Source organism: Mytilus trossulus, chromosome 12 (assembly GCF_036588685.1).
Source record: "Mytilus trossulus isolate FHL-02 chromosome 12, PNRI_Mtr1.1.1.hap1, whole genome shotgun sequence".
NCBI lineage: Eukaryota > Metazoa > Mollusca > Bivalvia > Mytilida > Mytilidae > Mytilus > Mytilus trossulus.
This window is the reverse complement of record NC_086384.1, coordinates 29858676-29878450: the sequence shown is the minus strand read 5'-3', so window position 1 is coordinate 29878450 and position 19775 is coordinate 29858676. Positions and strand designations below refer to the sequence as shown.

The 19775-nt window shown below is 32.8% G+C and overlaps 1 protein-coding gene across 1 annotated transcript; it reads right to left on the bottom strand.

The window, feature by feature from the left end:
• Positions 1-2495: 2495 nt before the first annotated feature.
• Positions 2496-16849, bottom strand: LOC134693774 (octopamine receptor 1-like). Its single transcript, XM_063554683.1, has 2 exons — positions 15932-16849; positions 2496-3300 (listed from the first exon to the last, which is right to left on the bottom strand). Exons 1-2 carry the CDS (start codon positions 16341-16343, stop codon positions 2588-2590), a joined length of 1125 nt encoding a protein of 374 aa, XP_063410753.1. The 5' UTR covers positions 16344-16849; the 3' UTR covers positions 2496-2587.
• Positions 16850-19775: the final 2926 nt, after the last annotated feature.

Genomic DNA, 19775 nt, shown 5'->3' with positions numbered 1-19775 from the left:
AGTATAAACATGTACTGCATATGACAAATTATAAAAAAATAGTTGAAAAGGGCTGAAGTCAACAGATCGATACAAAGTACAAACACAAGTTTCAAACACACAATATGGTCGTGGCAGGTTACTTATACATCTCCGAACAAAAAACGATAAGTGCAGATCTAAGAATATTCGCAGTTACAGAAAAAAGTAAAATTACAAAAATGCTGAACTTAAAGGAAAATCAATTCGGAAAATCCATAATCACATGGCACTTGGTACAGGCATTTTCAAATGTAGAAAATGGTGAATTAAACCTTGTTCTATAGCGCTAACCCTCTCACTTTAATGACAGTCTCATCAAAGTCCGTCATATTTACATTGATGCGTTAAATAAACAACCACAATAAATAAAATAGTCAAAATATGGGTACATCAGTCATCATCGTATAACAATTTTAAAAGGAACAATTTAACAAAACACAAAAACATCTACTATCTACGAACACATTGATTGATTTGAGTGTCTGACGTCAGAATTTTTTTGTATACGTCACATACGTTTGTGGTTCAATGTGCATACAAACAATTTTAATATTTACATAGGCAATGTAAGCATACAGGGTCATACAGACAGATAGGTCAAAGTCAATAATATAGTATTAATGTATGGACTTTTTCATATTGGCCCTGTAACATGCCCGAGGTGTTAATAATGGCCAAGGATGATTGTAATGGCCCTGAGGCAACGCCGAGGGCCATTACAACTGTCCGAGGCCATTATTAATATCAAGGGCATGTTACAGGGCCAATATGAAAAAGTCCATGTATTGATACTTTTATTAACCAACTTTAAAGGCAACTTCATTCAAGAACAGTCTTCGAGTCTCGGATCCAAAATGATACAGCTATCCACACACTACAACAGGACCAATACAGAAAAGTCCGTTTCATAAAATTTCTATTTTAAAAAATGGTTTTAATTCTTCGATTAAACAAAGGGTAAGAAACTTACCGTGAAGAAGATACAGGAATTTCATAGCTGAACTTCAACTTGTCTTTTCGCATTCAATTTCGCATGGAACTTTAGTCAACATTGTGACTGTCGGATGTAATTTCTGATTTCTCATCCAAGTACTTAATTTTATGCTATTAAATTTCATTTCATCTAGCAAATAAAAAGTAGCTGGGAAGAATAAATCAGACAGTTTAACTATTCTAAAGTCTGCATTCTGAGGATTGTACAACGGAAATGAAACAGTGATAATAATCGAAAGTCGTACTCGAAAAAGGCTGTGAAATATTTCCGTTTCATGTCGTTACAAAACAATGTCAATGAACATCATTTAAACTTGTTTTTTATGATATTAATTTAAAAAAGAATAAAAAAATGTCACACTTATTTAAAGAAATAAAACGACATTTTGATTTAATCGATGTCCCGTTTCATCTGTTCATAATGCATGACTGTGATTTCGTAATGCATGGCTGAGATTTCGTAATGCATGACTGAGATCTCGTAATGACTGGCTGTAGCAATTTCTCCGTTCATAATGACCAGATGTCGAAATTTTCCTTTTATTAAGCATGGGCATTTCTATACATATAGTAGTAAGTTGGTTAATAACAACTAATAAAACGCTCATGCAGTTTCATAAGAAAATAACATTAATAATCATTTAAATACACAAATTCGATGTGCAAGGGGTTACGAGTGTGTGTACTGGTTAAACGTGTCTCTGAATGGTATTGTTTATATAATGTATTATCTTGCATGGTTTTCGTTATTGGTAGAAATTATAGTACCAATTTTACTTCACCAGGGACAGGGGCGGATTTTGACAATAAATGTCTCCTTCACTGATGTTCGAGGTCAAAATTATTCATAAATCTAAAACGTATGCTAGAATTGTAGACCTAACAAATTACAGACATAAAGTATAGCTTAATTCGGACAAAGAATTAGAGTTGTGTATATGTGAGATGTATACCTTTTTAAAAAGTATTTTCAAAATGTTTTCACACTCAAGGTCATTATAAAAAAAAACACATCAATTTCCAGTCAGTACCTACTAACTGGCTTCTGGACTGAGTATACCCTCGGGGACTTACAGTCAACCAGTAATGTTATCGACCCGTTAGTAGTATTAGCATTAACGGTACCACATTTACTGCACTAGATGCCAATTCCGCAAATAATGTTTTATTCAGGAATGTTCAAGTCCTGAATATTATAGAGTCTAAAACATAGTACAAACGTTGGAGAGTAGATAAAATGAAAACAAGACTAAAAATATTGACAAATCCAGACAATGATTTAGAGCTTTGCATCGTATGTGCATGCCAGTAAAGAGGTACTGACTTTTAATCTTTATTAACAGTCTACCAGCAAGGGTGTATCAACCCCGAGACAGTAATAACCTAAAAGGTACCATTTATACTGCACCTAAAGCGCATTTCTACCATGTATGTCTCTTCAGTGATGCTCGAGGCCAAAATATTTTAAAATTCAAATCAAATAACATAAAATACGAAAGTTTAATAATAATATAAATTTTTAAAAATTGGATAAATATCATAAAATAAATGCTATTGACGAAAATGCTTTAACTTATAATTTTTCTTCTTTACAACATCGACATCGACAAAACAGATCTTTGAATCCCTTTCCGATTCTTTTGTTAATTATTCCATAAATCACTGGATTCATACAGCTGTTTGAATATCCAATAAGAAGTGTAGCTAAGTGGAAATCGTTCGAAACAGAATTTGGAGCATAAATTCCAATAAGCATGCTTATACAAAATGGAAACCAAGAAATGAAAAAGCACACTACACAAATTGCTAACGCAAGCGCAAGTCGAACATCTTCTGCTTTCACTTTGTTACTCGGCAGTTTACTTAGCCTCTTTTTCACATCGTTAGTTTCCGTATTTGAATCGGACATCTCCACTTGAACATCGACCATATCAACGTGTTTACGTTCTTTTTTATTTTCTAATTTTGGTTTCTCTTTTTCCGCCTTAGTTTGAACTTCTGTGTCACTAGAAGATTCCTGAATTGAAATGTTTTTGCTTATTGCCATACTTGATCTTGAGGAACGGGCTGTTCGTTTCTTACTTGCTTGCACAGCCGTAAAAATGAGCACGTTACATATAGCCATAACTGTAAGAGGTATACCAAAACAAACGCCAATCATGAAAAATGCATACGATGGTGATTTAGGCCATAAACAAAAACAATAAAATTGTGTATCAACGTAGCCATACTCTGCCCAACCGAACAATGGCGGCGTTGAAATAATTATGGATATGCTGGTACAGACTGAAAATAAAATAATAAAATTTATTAATATTGAAAACAAGATTACAGGACATGTATTATCATTAAAAGTTCGCGAATGCATATTTATGCAAATAAATTATACCTTAACTTGTTATGAGAGCCCGAACATAGAACCTTTTAAAACCAAGCAATGTATTAATACGTAGACATGTTACGATCTGTGTGACCAAACAAGAACCTGAACATAAAAGCTTATTTAAATATATCTTCTGATACAAAAATTCTTAAGCGATTGATATGGAGGTATGAGTATGGTAAAATAGGCTCTGGGATATGAAAGGCCGTTCGGGCCATACTCCGTTGTTTTAGGCATACGCTAGATGTACGCGTAACATGTAATTCACGCACCCAAGAATAACAACTATGACTTTGTTACGTACCCTAGGAGAACACGTGTCATTTTTTTTAAATGAAATATGACCAGAACGGCCCTTCATGCTAGGAGGTACGATAGTCTTTACTGAACATTTTAACCCCGCCACATTATTTATGTATGTGCCTGTCACAAGTCAGAAGCCTGTAATTCAGTAGTTGTCGTTTGTTTATGTGTTACATATTTGATTTTCGCTCATTTCTTTATATAAATAAGGCCCTTGATTTTCTCGTTTCAATTGTTTTACATTGTCTTAGCGGGGCCTTTTATAGCTGACTATTCGGTATGGGATTTGCTCATTGTTGAAGGCCGTACAGTGACCTATAGTTGTTAATGTCTGTGTCATTTTGGTTTATTGTGGACAGTTGTCTCATTGACAATCATACCACATCTTCTTTTTTATATTACAGAGCCTAACTTAAAAGGTACAAACACTTGACATACTTTCAATACCTGGCTCCAACTTTGAAATTTTCTATCTAAACAGGGACCCTTTCAACTTTTACTGAGTCCATTCCCCATATATTGTGTTGAAAGTCAGAAACCTGGTGTTCAGTGATTATCGTTTGCTGATGTGATTCAAATGTGTTTCTCGTTTCTCGTTATATATACAGATTATACACTAGTAGCTTTTGGAGCCCTTTGCAGCTTTGTATAGGCCAAGGCTCTGTGTTGAAGTCCGTACTTTGACCTAGTATAATGGGTTACTTTCCTAAATTGTAACTTGATGGAGAGTTGTCTCATTGACACTTATACTTCATCTTGTAACTCTTTAGCAGAATGATTTTTATATCAAATTGATTCTTCTACATGTATATACTGTTCGTATTATTTTACTCCAACTAAAACAAGTCCACAGCCTTGCTATCAACAAATAAACAAGAAGGAACAACTTGAAAATCTCCAAGTCTGTTTATACGTTATAAGCTGACATCATTTCAACATAAGGCTTAGCAAAATAGCCTAAAAGGTAACTGTGGTCTTGGTATTGACTCATAATGGTGATTGAAGCAATTTTACATCAGTCATTCAATCGCGTGGGTATTATAAAAATAACAAGTGATGAAGAAGCCATTTTGTGATGAAGCTGTTTTACATCTCGTCATTTATTCGCGTGGGTATTATAAAAATAAACAAAAACAAACCGAATAACATCCATCATAGGGGATTATATGTCCATTCCTTCTCCCATATTCATTGTTAGTAAGATGGAGATAACGATTTCTCTAAGATAAATCTTAATTTTAAGCTTAAAAGTACTTGTTCAACTTGGTGTTGAAATTAACCATGAAAAGGATTAAAGCACTTAGGTATTTTCTATAATCATTTTTAAAGTCACCACAGGCCAATTGTCCAATGTGACCTGCTTCATATAGGATTAAGAGATAATTATGATTAGGTGAATTTTACGCTTATTATATTTTGTATTTATCTAGTAGTACGTTACTCAAATTTACGGTGACATTTTTAGATTTAAAGGTATAACATTTCTTAGTACATAATTCAAACTAGTAAAAATATTTTACAATTACACTTTGATAGTCAAGAATAGAACTTAGAAACGATTTCGAGTGCCTGGTATTGTTTATGTTAAGAAACTTTTAAGATAGTTGTTGTAATTAAAGGCATGAGTGACTTTTGATGTTAGATTGTGTATGCACGTCTCTGTAATATTGGCCGCTAGACTTATACATTTAAATAATGAGATAACCAACTGTACATAAAGATCAATTGATTGATTACTAAAATAAGTGCCCAGGGGAGGGATGTAACAGTAATTGTATCAATTAAAATTTGGATTTGTTTTATCGAATTGACAGCCAAACTCTTTTTCAGGTTAAACATATCGTCAAAATTTGATTGCGCATGCGAAATTGTGTTGGTTTTTTTTCGTCATTTTCCTTAAAATTTTCTCTATATACATAATTCAGACTCCTAATTTTCAGATGATTTACACCTTTACATGTAAGCTAAAACATGTGAAAGTAGCAATGCATATATCTGTAAATTTTGAACTTGAATATTGTGGGAGTGGAAGGGATAAAACAACTGCTAGTTATATTTGGTATTTGTTAACATGACTTTACTGTTATTTTTTTTTTAATCAATAAATATTTCCTATAAAAAAAAATAACAAGTGAAACAAACAATTTATTATTATAGTTTCGGTTACGCAAGGTTCGGAAGATTAATTCGACCATATACGGTTTTGAAACGGTCGACCCCAGTGATATTTTATTATGTATAAACTAGCAAATATGTACCCACATTGGAACGTATATATATATAACAATACTAAATAGTACAACACTGAAATAGTTAATGGTTTCTTTTTGCTGCATCATCTGACAAAATGACAATTTAGTAAACATAATTCTTCTTGCTTATGGGTATTTTATGGTCCGTGAAAATGTAAATATTCCATAAAAAAATAATTGTGTCACACTATTCTTTTTGAAATTCAATCTCTGTACAGATATACTATCTAGTCTACATGACTTGCACGCAATAAATTTGTATTGTTCTTTAAAAATGATTATAATCTGAATGTAGGGAGGATTGTAAACTCTAATGTTAAAGTTTGTTTTAGCGATCATTCAACTGAGACAAAACACAAAAAGCTATACATGTGGATATTATAGGCCGTATTTTGTACTTTGTCTCAAAAACATCTATGCAACATCTTCTTTATTCTTATCCCACGCTATATGAATGAGTTGGGTATTGACAGATGGTCAAATGGAATGTCTTCGTCCGCCAGTTAATCCCATGCATAAGAAGGGCGTCTGTTAGGAGTTTGCGGGATGTATAAATACGCAGCCACACACATTTTGGAATGGTGACGTGGAATATGAAAACCTTATATGTTACAAGGCGAGATCCACTTTTGTTTTGCATATTACGTACATTTGCATGTGGCCTGTGGCAAGTATAACCCAATCTTAATAACTGTTTCCTTTTTGCTAAGGGCGAGACCCTTCACTCCGGTGGACTAGCTTTGTTGGATATTCATACCCTGACAATGGGTGTGTAAAAGTATTCGATTGTTTGTCTTAGAAAGCAACTTCTTCCTGAATTAGATCTAAGTTTGAACGTAGACTTAATGAAACGGACACAAGTTCCGTTGCCAATACTGTATAAAGTATTACTTCATATCGGTTAATATACTCCTTCCCTCCCCCTGATATTTTTTTTAGGTTAACACTTAGCTTTAATAAGTTACCAAATAGCAATGTTTTCACAGCCCTGACACGTCTTAAAGACCACTTGAAAGTTGATATGCTGTTAATATGGAACGCCATGACTGTCTTCTGATGTTGATTGTTTAATATGTTCGGTGCTTGATGCATTATGTTCAGTAGTTATTACATTATGTTTAGAAGTTTTTACATTATATTCGGTGCTTTGGTTATTATGTTCAGTAGTTTCATTATTATATGCAGTGGTATTTAAATTATGTTCGGTACTTCTGACTTTATATTCAGTACATTTTCCATTATGTTTAGTACTTTCGACATTATGTTAAGTAGATTCAATATGATTTGCAGTACATTATGTAATACCTTCAGTAGTCCCGGTTTCTTTATATATAGTAGATTATTCATTATGTTCAGTAAAAGCATCGGTATTATATTCGGTTCGTTCAACTTTATGTTCAGTGGTTGTATCATTATGATGATGTAGTAAAAGTCAGGAAGTCAATAACGGAAATTGTCGGGGGAAAAAACGAACGCGGATATTTTTGACGGACGTTTTATTCATGAATACCTTTACGTGATTGAATGAAAATAAAAGAAATAGAAGCAGTTTTAAATCGGTGTTGTTTACGTTCCCAGGTTGGCATTTTCTACCAGGAAAAGAAATACTCCTGACTTAATTTGTAAGTTGTCGCTACAATATTTCGCATATTTTGGTATGAGGACAGGAGAAAAATAATGGAATGAACAATAGCTTGTGTTCATTTTAGCAGCAATATGTTTGTCTAAGAATTATAACAAGTTTTTCATTCCCAAAGAAGCACTGGAATCCCTGCTTGAAATCGATTTAACTGTTATGGAAATCAGGGAGATGTTTAGTGTATCGGAGAGTACAATTTATCGGAATATGAAAATGTATAATTTGAGTAAACTTGAATTTTCTAATATTTGTGACGAGGATTTAGATGATGTTATTGTAAAATAGAAAGTGGAATTTCCTTGCTGTGGAGAATCACTCGGAGTGATCGTCTAAAGCAGATAGTAGCCCAACAAAACAGTAAGGTTTGTTGCTGAGTGTTCCAAAACCCCAGTTCTAAATTGAATATTTTTAAACACTAGTACGTTTCTGATCCATTACAATAGATCTGAAAATCACTATATCTGATACGATCAACATTGATTTAGTTGGAATTGTTGACATTATCAATATATTAAAATCAAATAAAGATCTGGTACAGATATTATTAGCCATAGTATGCTTAAAATGTGTTCTGAAAGAAGCAATATCGCTTCATTAATCAAAAACCGATTGACTTATGTGGTTGTTGGACTATCAATGCATTTGAATGGGGACATGTAGTTGGAACCCCCTCTCTTTTTTGACCTGAGTTAGGACCCCCCTTTTTAAAATTGCTGCATCCGCCCCTGATCTTTTTTTGATAATTCCAGGTCAGAATTTTCGTTGCTTTGGATAAGTTGTCATCTACAACTTCACATGACCTGAATAATTTCAAGTAGGGGGTCAAAAATTTAAAGTGCTCCTCCCCCTCGTATAGTGAAGTTAACCCCCGGGAAGAACTCTGTTTGCCGCCTGTGTGTGGGTCATATTTTAACATAATTAAGATGTGGAAAGTTCGGATCAGGCTGTATTCCAAAATGCATAGATTTCGCAACACGTTACATCATATTTGAATATATATTATACCAAATGGTCAATATTAATCATGCATGTGATTTTTTCTGGGATGTTTGCAAAATTTTAATGGAAGCAAGTTCTAGGCATGGAAGAAAGACCATTCACAATTTGTTTCACATTTGTTTTTTTCTCTCTTTTAATTATCTAATACATGTAGTATATTAACCTTTCAAATGTAGAATTCATAAGATCAAAATTACCCTGTGAAAGACCCCCCTTTTGTGCTCACAATTTCTAACCCTTGTATTAAGCTTTTCCAATCTATCTAAAATTTTAAAAAAGCCTTTTAACCGAACTATTTATGTACCGGATCGGCAACTTTATTATTTATTTAATCAGAAAATCTACAATATAAAAAAGAAGATGTGGTATTATTGCCAATGAGACAACTATCCACAAAAGACCAAAATGACACAAACATTGACAACTATAGGTAACCGTACGGCCTTCAACAATGAACAAAGCCCATACCGCATAGTCAGCTATAAAAGGACCCGGGGCGATAAGACAATGTCAATGTAAAACAATTCAAACGAGAAAACTAACGGCCTTATTTTTTTTTTTAACGAAAAACAAATATTAACAAACGACAACCACTGAATTACAGGCTCCTGACTTGGGACAGGTACACGCATTAATAATGTGGTGCCGTTATAAACATGTTGTTTTCTAGGAGTCTCCCCCATCCCCGAAAAGAATGAAATAGCCTTGCTCCAAGATACTATTTTCCTGCATTACATGGAGCTTGAATGAGAATAAATACTTAGTATGGAAAAAGTAACTACAATTCGAAACACAAAGTCCGAAGGCACATATCAGAAAGAAAGAAGGTTTGTTTTGGCAAAGCTGCCGAGGTAAGCCTCTCTATGTTCAAAATATACATGACACATTTGACACTTCCCTAGTCTGTTCTATGAATTAACACCCTGAGTTTACTATCTCAAACATGCTAAGAAAATCCCGGTGATCCACCAACAGCACCCATTAGTAGTTTACGATTTGATTTCTTTCAAATAGTTAATGTATGACCTGTATGTACGTGTCGCTTAAAACACGGCCATATACCAAATGGTCAATGTAAAAACAAAGATTTAATATGATTGCCAATGAGACAAATCTCCACACTGAGTGGTCAAAATGACACAGAAATTAACAACTATAGGTCACCTTACGACCTTCAACAATGAGCACAGCCCATACTGCAATTCAGCTATAAAACAATTAAAACGAATGACTATATATAACGTTAGTAACTAATGCCGTATAAGTGATAAAAAAAACAAATATGTAACACACGAACAAACGACAACCAATGAATAACAGGCTCATGGTTGAAGACAGACACATTATCATATATACAGAATATACGACGCGGATAGACATGTTAGCGCGGGGATATCAACCCTCCCCTAACATGAGATTGTGATGTAAAAGTACAACACAAGTAAGAACGTAATAACGAACTTTAATCAAATAACTAAAGTACTGAACATCGGATGACCGCATCGTCAAGCCTGGAAATGGGTCAGAAACATACTAGTGTTTAAAAATATTCAATTTAGGACTAGGGTTTTGGAACAAACCTTACTATTTTGTTGGGCTAATATCTGCATTAGAAGAATCACTCCACAGCAAGGAAATTCCGCTATCTGTTTTGCAATAACAGCATCTAAATCCTCGTCAGAAGTGTTAGAAAATTCAAGTTTACTCAAATTATACATTTTCATATTCCGATAAATTGTACTCTCCGATACACTAAACATCTCACTAATTCCCATAACAGTTAAATCAATTTCAAGCAGGGATTCCAGTGCTTCTTTGGGAATGAAAAACTTGTTATAATTCTTAGACAAAAATATTGCTGCTGAAATGAACACAAGCTATTCCTCATTCCATTATTTTTCTCCTGTCTTTCATACCAAATTATGCGAAATATTGTAATGACAACTTACAAATTAAGTCAGGAGTTATTTTTTCCTGGTAGAAAATGCCAACTTGGGAACGTAAACCATAAAACTGCTTCGATTTCTTCCATTTTCATTCAATCACGTAAAGGTATTCATGAATAAAACGTCCGTCAAAAATATCCGCGTTCGTTTTTTCCGACAATTTCCGTTATTGACTTACCGACTTTTACGTGGGGTTCGTGTTGTTTATTCTTTAGTTTTCTATGTTGTGTCATGTGTACTATTGTTTTTCTGTTTGTCTTTTTCATTTTTAGCCATGGCGTTGTCAGTTTGTTTTAGGTTTATGAGTTTGACTGTCCCTTTTGGTATCTTTCGTCCCTCTTTTACTACATCATCATAATGATACAACCACTGAACATAAAGTTGAACGAACCGAATATAATACCGATGCTTTTACTGAACATAATGAATAATCTACTGAATATAAAGAAACCGGGACTACTGAAGGTATTGCATAATGTACTGCAAATAATATTGAATCTTCTGAACATAATGTCGAACATAATGAAAAATGTACTGAATATAAAGTCAGAAGTACCGAACATAATTTAAATACCACTGCATATAATAATGAACCTACTGAACATAATAACCAAAGCACCGAATATAATGTAAAAACTACTAAACATAATGTAATAACTACTGAACATAATAGGATATCTACTGAACATAAAATACATACTACTGAACATAATGCATCAAGGACCGAACATATTAAACAATCAACATCAGAAGACAGTCATGGCGTTCCATATGTTAAACGTGTATTATCTTTTGTTAGCCGAGAATTAGATGTAATACTTTCTGCAGGACGTTTATAATTGTCTTTTTTTCTTAAAATATAATGTAATCGTTGTATTTCCACCTTAAATCTTTAGCAAAAATACATTGTAATACGTCAATTGTTCTGAATTGGTTTTGATTCTGATCAAGTCTTTCGCAATAAAATAAAATGTAATATCCTTTATTTTTCAAAATTTGATCCGTCGAATAAAAATAAATTCCTTTGATTTAAAGTGAAATACAATGCATAGATTAGCACAGTAGAAAAAAGATAGGAATATTATTATGTTCAGATACTGATATTTATATTTGATTCATAAAAGCTTAATTTAAACTACACAATTAGACCGTAGTATAAAGTATTCATGTACATGTACCAAATCCTAATAAAATCCCCAAATATTTTCATTGTTCAGTCTCTTTCTAAACATGGCTATTGAACAAAAGATTTCGTCCAAAGGAGGCATGCAATATTGTCAACTAGAAGTTTAGAAATATTAACCAAACAAACAACTATTAAAACATTTTAGTCTCGCGTTGTTTTCCTAAACTTAAATATTTACACTATAAGTTAGTATATGCTAAAAACGTATAACGGGATATTGTTATGGGAAGAAATAACATCACAACTACCTATCATACATTGCTCTCTCGTTCATTTTAAATTTCTATTCGAATATTCTCCCGAATTAGAAAAGAAGACAAAACACTTGTGTTATTAATCAAATATTTTAAAATTGGTTAAATGTAAAAATTGATTAGTATTAAATGTATTAAACACAAGTCCTTTTTTAATTTAAATAAAATCAATATTAATAATTTTTGTATCACTCTAAATCTTAAAAATGAAGAAAAATAGACCCGAAATTCAAAAATTAAAATTAAGTAAATCGCACCAGAAACCCCCATTGAATAATTTCAGCAATTAGTTTCTGAAATACCATTGATTACCGTTGTAATTGCATCAAAATATGGGTTAGTTTTGTAAGAAAGAACACTTAAAATCACTTTAAAAGGTAAGGAACAAACGGTTTTGTGAAGATAAAATGATTTAATTGTCCGGACGGCTTGTTACATTGTTGTACTTGGGTTATTTACAGTTGAAATATATACACCAGAAAAAATCAAGGTTAAGAGTTTTCAACATATCTATAAGTCCTGAACAATGGACCCTACCTCAAATTTCATTTTCTAGTGATTCTTTTTAAAAAAGATAATTTATTTCTCTATACACAATTTGATATTGTACGTTAACTAATAAAATTCCAATCGGTTTCTCTATTCAAATTTTGGAGTAAATTCCTCCCCTTCGCGTTTCGGATACCCTTCTAATTCAAAGTCTTGTCATGCCATTGAAACTGTTTCAGGCTTAGATACACTTTGGGGTCTATTGAAATAAGTTAAAGGCTCTTGGTACGACTTAACTTAGTACTTGTACACCCAGACTGTAGAGTAGTCGCATAGTTCACACGTGTAGTTTTGTCCTAATTCTTATAAAGATCAATGTAAGCAATACTAATATAAAAGATTAACTCTCGACATATTGCTTTTAATGATGTCTCCCCCAGGATTAGACTACGAAGATATGTGTCCATTAGATTAATAAAATAAGACAAATACTTAGCATGTTTTGACATCATCACAACATGCTCAACGCATCAAGTGTCTTACTTTAAAACAAATATTTCTCCTTGTGTACATTTATATTCCCATTTGGGAAAATGGTTTCCTAACCTATCATGAACATTTACATTAAACATTAATTGACAATTCTTTTTATTATACATGTACCCTTATGTATATGCTTAAATTATATTTTATAAATACCCCTCTTCATAGGCCGGTTTTATTGTCTCAAGGATTACGGACCATAGACACCAATGTCAATATAGGTATGGCTTTCAAAAGATTGTTGATTTATTAGGTATATATTTATTTTTACGGGTGACAACATATGATAGATAAATTTGACAAAGTGGAATGATAATAAGACATTTAAACGCTTCTGACAAAACTGATCTTTGAAGAGTCAATATGGTTAAATAATGATGTCCTTGATATTCTCATCGACATTTGTTATTGTCAGGGGATCAATGAAAATGTCTTTAGAATTTTAACATTGAGCACCCTCAGCAGAATTTTCGTTGAGAAAAAGGAATTTAAAAATGTTCTGAATTGTAAATTGAATAAATCTGGTTCATACTGGTATGTTAGTGTTTAAGTGTCCTGAAAAAGAGTCCGTCTGGACAGTTTCTAACATAATTATAGTATTGATACTGGTACAGGCCTTTGCCATGGAATTTTGTCTCTTCCGTGGTCAGAATTTTTCAACACAAGACAGTTATAAAACAGTGTCCTCCCCGCAGAACAATATTTCATAGAAATTGATATTAAATTCTATTTCCTCCATGGAAAGTCAAACAAAGGTCATCCAAATTATTAATCATATTTGAATTCTAATTTATTAAAAACGGCCTATTTAAAATAGACGAAATAAAACAAGAAAATGGATGGCAGTATAAAACACTAATCATCGACAATTGAATTGTTTGACTATATGAAATGTAATATACTGCAATTTTTAAAACTACACGTAAAACCCTCGAATAAAATTCCAAATATTCCTAATGAATAAAAGCTTTCAATTTGTGCCCCCCCCCCCCCCTATCCCCCCGAAATCAGTGATAAAAGTCCACTATGTTGTCTATTGTCCATGGAAAACCCGTACCTTAACCTCTTATAGGTAATTATTATTACTTCTGTTGATGTTACAGGTAAAAGCAAGCTATGCACTGGTTTCGGACCATTTAAACATTTTCGCTCGATTTACAAATTAGTGATGCTTGATACTCATCGAACTCGGTGAACAAAATTCTAAATGAAGATGATGGCCCAAATTCTAATATGACGTCCTTATTACGCTTTGTTAACAAAGCCATGTTCTAATGAGCAAAATAAAATATGTTTGAAACATGCGCACAGACTACTACTGTTTATATTAACATTATTTCCATCGTTATCCTTTTAAATATTTACATTTAAGCAGTTAACATAAACTTTTATTATATATTCTTATCAAACAACATATATTTGCCCTGCTCGTAGTTTTTAAACTCATCAAATATGAAATGTAATACACAGACTCCTTGGGGAGGACACGGGAACAGCCAAACATTCTTACGGTATTTTCGTACGCTTCGGCCTATAAATCTCTTGTATTTGTCATATTAGAATCAAAATAATTCCTTCGTGTCATGCTCTATGCTCATTTTAACATGGGTAGGCATTATTTTTGACCACATTTTACACCTCGCTTACGCTCAGTGTAAAATATCGACAAATATAATGCCCACCCATGTTATAATGAGCATAGAGCATGACATAAAGGAATTATTTCTTAATTAATTCACAATGTCGTATATCAAACTCAAGGTCAAAAGTCCTAATGAACCAGACATACATGTACATGTAGACTGATTGACTTAAACGTTTATAATTTACTGTTCAAACTTTGTCACTCTGCATATATACTACTACCTTCTATGAAGTTTAAACGAGCTGTCATATTGCGCTGATGCGAAAGGGTTAAACAAGACGCTAGGAATTTGATGTTTATTTTTCAGTTCTTCTCCTAAACATAATCCTTAAAATTATGTGTGATATATATGTTAATGGTACATGGATATGGAAAAAGTCACTAAACATTATGTGCAACTTTTAAAGTTTTAATATTTCCAATAACATCTAAAATTAAGATTCATGGCACAATAAACGTAACAATCTTCCGTTTAGACTTCTGTCATAAATATCTTATTTGGGTGACTTATTCAAACCTGAGGAATAAGGAAGGATGGAAAATCAAAATGTTATAAATAAAAAAAAACCTTTTCAACATGATTGTATTATGTAAATGTAGCCATTTATTATGCTGATTTGTAACATTTTATCTTTACGCCTCTTATATTTTACAAATTTAATGTATCTTGTACAACAGGTTTGGGATTCTATTTAATTATCATTTTATTAATGCAATCGTAAATATACATATTATATAACTTTGACAAACCGGACTTAAAATTTGAAGGGCTTATGTTTAGCTGAGTTAAGGAAGCTATTACAGAATAAAATATGCAATCTAAAATAAGGAAGACTTCGTTGTTTACAATTTGATATCTGTCATATGCCGTCTGCAATATAAGATTTGCACTAGAAAACATGTTGGTTGTTTCTCCTTGTCATATTTTTTAATTACCTACTTTAATAATACACTATATTTGATAAGGAGAATAGGGCATAATCGTGCCTTGCTTTATATCTTCCACAAGGGCCAGACTTTGTAGAGTTTCCACTTTTTTAAATAAGGTACTATAATAAAATAATAGAGTCGGACACCCCACCACCTCCTCCTCCTCCTTTAGAGGTGGTTTAGATAATGAGGGAAACGTGACATTCGTGTCTTGCTTTAGATCAACCACAAGGGCCAAACTTTGTAGATTTCCAATTTCCAAGTTATTTGCTTTACTAATTCTACCCTGAGTGGAAATGTATCCTCCCGTCCGACCCCTACAATAATATAACAATTAAGTATACTAACCTATTATCATCATGATAGATCTTTTGGTTGTATATATTGATGGAAATCTGAAAGGTTTACAGACTATCACATATCTGTTAATACTAATGTTACACAACGAAAGAACACTCTGAACTAAAGTGAACATATTAAAAAATCCGAAAACTTGGCATGCCTGTGATGACAGTGGCCATCTTCCTAGAGCAAGTGCTACGACAGTCGTTGGCATATTTAGAACGGATACTAACCAATCGGCACTGTTTAGACACAAAATAAATGCATTTGATATCGTCCGAAGTTTACGTGTCCGATAAATTATAATCCACATGCACGTGTTACCTATTATTGCCGAAATACACACGAAAATTAAAAATATTTCAGCAATTACGGTCCCAGCTACACTTCTCTCGCTGTTTATAACTGTGGTATTCATCTTTTATAAGTTGATTAATAAAATATCAGTGGACGCAAGATATTAAAATCACATCTGTATCTTAGGATGAATTTCGATCCAATTATTTACATAACTACAAAATATACATCCATTAGTAATAAAATTGCAATTTTCCCCGTCGTTCATACTTTTCAAAGTTTTCAACGCTCTGTTAAACTTATATGTTAAACATTGTTGATTTTTAAATAGTATTGTTACCTAGGAATATATATTTCAAAATTTACGTGAATACATTACACAAAATTGAACGAAAAAAATGTATCCGTCTGAAGAAAACCTCTTCATTTTAAAGATCCATTAAACCGAAAATATCGACTTATCTACAACTAATACACAAGTATTGTGACACTGTCGTGTTGAGTGTGTAAACTTTTTAAACGGAACCACGTACGACAAAAGAAGGATAGTTAATTAAAGGGGTATATAAGCTACTTTAAATCGAAATCATTTTAATCTGTTCGATTTAAATTTCATGTTACAATCAGATGTCTTTAATCGTGAGAACAATCTAGATACGAGTTAATACCGTCCCGGGTGGTTCTCGGGGCTGATTATAAAACTTACTCGACCAATGAAACATAAACAGTGTCATTTGGAGCATCTCGTTACTCTTCCAGTCCACTACATTCTAAAATGTCCACAATGAAAAACAAATAATGTATTAGGTATATATGAGTTTACGTCGACCGAAATTTATTAGCGTATAATTAAAATAACTTTGTCAATGAACAATATTCCACTTGCCACGTATATAGAAATTTAAATTTGACTAAGCAAATTGAATGATAAATATCTGTTACATGGACATACATACTAAATACGTACACTATGTAAAACAATTAAAATGCTATCTATTCCCTGGAGAGAAAATTTCTTAATATTTAATTTATGTTCGGATTACATAATTATTTGAACTATCTAAAATGCTCCACTTCCGCCTTACATTTTGAAATACAATATTTCCATTTACGCATATTCGACTTTTAATTATAAAGTGAATAGATTAAAATGTAGATATAGACCAAGACAAATAATGAATTTAATGCATGAACAAATCATTTCAAATATCCCACTATCGAAATTCTAATATGACTCGTTTCTTTTGCATTTGAAATAAAGCCATGTTCTAATTCCGAACAAAATGGGGGTGGAACTGCTTGCGATCACATTCGAATTTTAAACTTTTCTTCTTCGAATGACAGCGTCCATTCATTGCGAAAGAGCGATTTGTGTTCTATTGTGAAAGTTAACTAATATATAATAGTAATACACAGATGAACTTTTCGGAGGGAAAAACCCACCAGCACATTTCTTAAACTAACCGAATCTATAGATTGTAATATCCCTGTTCGAATGAGACTTGGCTGTGTTTTTATACATCATGCACTTGCGTCCATTTAAAAAGACCTACAATGTATGTTTTATTGGCTTGCTAGTTGGAAAAGAAGAATCCCGGGGTTATTTTTTGTTTTTTCCCATAAACACTAGTTTAATATGGATGAGTTTCAGTAAAATAAAAATCTCAAAATATGAGAAATAAATAAAATAATCATCTAAGCTCAGTAGATATGATTTAAATAAGTTCTTCAAAAACCTAAAAATTCCGTTTCCAGTTAAAACAATGTAACGTTTCACATTTAGTCTAAAAGGTACATGTATAGAGCAATCGGATACCTTTCGTATATGTATGGGTCTTTTATAAGAATAAAATAACATAACAAAGAAATGACACTACCAATCTCCATGCCTATGCAGATACAAAATGTACTATTACGGGCAACACATCACAATCTGCTTACAATATCATGGTAAAATTCAATGTATTCGTAGTAAAAATTGAGAAGACCAACCCTATCGAATCTGTCGTCATTATGACCGATAATAGAGTGTGAATAATCTTTGATCGTGTAATTCTGTTATGAAATATATAAGGCATTTTCAGTGTTAAGCCTTCAAAAATTACAAGTGACTAGTATACTAAAATCGAAGTGTTTTTGTTAACCTTATACCTGTTATTGTCTGTAATCCTCTTATATTACATTTCTTTAAATCTTTGAATATATCTTGACTTTTAAACTTTCGAATGCATAAGTTGAATGCTTAAACTTTAAGCGCTAGCATTGTAGGTAATTAGAGCTTATTTGTACATGTGTTATGTACATGTATACATCATGTATGTATCTTCAGATGATTTGATCTATGTGTTTTCGTCTTAACCTTTGAACCTTCGGACAAATTTAATACTAAACCGAGAGGCACAAGCATTGTTGGTATTTACAACCTGTATATTAGACCGTTGGTTTTCCCGTTTGAATGGTTTTACACTAGTAATTTTGGGGCCCTTTATAGCTTGTTGTTCGGTGTGAGCCAAGGCTCCGTGTTGAAGGCCGTTCTTTAACCTATAATGGTTTACTTTTTAAATTGTTATTTGGATGGAGAGTTGTCTCATTGGCACTCACACCACATCTTCCTATATCTATGTAGATTTAGGAAGATGTGGTATGAGTGCCAATGAAACAACTCTCTCATACATGTACAATACTTATCTCCTGATGAATTTAGACCATGAGTTCGTCTGGAGTTTGTGGTTACATTGGTTTCATTCCTGTGCTGGTCTAACCTAATAGATTGATGAGTTTGTGATTACATTGGTTGCATTCCTGGGCTAGTCTGACCTAATAGATTGATACAAATATGTATTTACTTTTCTACATTGGTTAGAGGTATAGGGGGAGGGTTGAGATCTCACAAACATGTTTAACCCCGCCGCATGTTTGCGCCTGTCCCAAGTCAGGAGCCTCTGGCCTTTGTTAGTCTTGTATTATTTTAATTTTAGTTTCTTGTGTACAATTTGGAAATTAGTATGGCGTTTATTATCACTGAACTAGTATATATTTGTTTAGGGGCCAGCTGAAGGACGCCTCCGGGTGCATGAATTTCTCGCTACATTGAAGACCTGTTGGTGACCTTCTGATGTTGTTTTTTTATTTGGTTGGGTTGTTGTCTCTTTGACACATTCCCCATTTCCATTCTCAATTTTATTGCTCCTTTATGAACGCAGAGTAAGCGTGAAAAAATCTTCAGACTGATAACGTATTGTATATCTTCAGACTAATATCGTATGGACGAGTTCGTATAAAACAATATTTAGCCTGCACCTCTAGCATAAATCAGGGAAATTGACTTTAATTGTTTCGCATTAAAAATTAGTTATTCTGAAAATGATTGTAATATTTGCCACTGAGAATGTTAATCATCCATTCCTATATCTCGGCATAGTGTCATTAGACTCATTACATATCTAAGCTTTATTGTAATGATTTAACCCAGATCTCAAGAGAATTTATTTTCACAATTAGTTACCTTCGAGATTTAAATACATTTTAAAACTCGAACACTCAGTCTGTATTG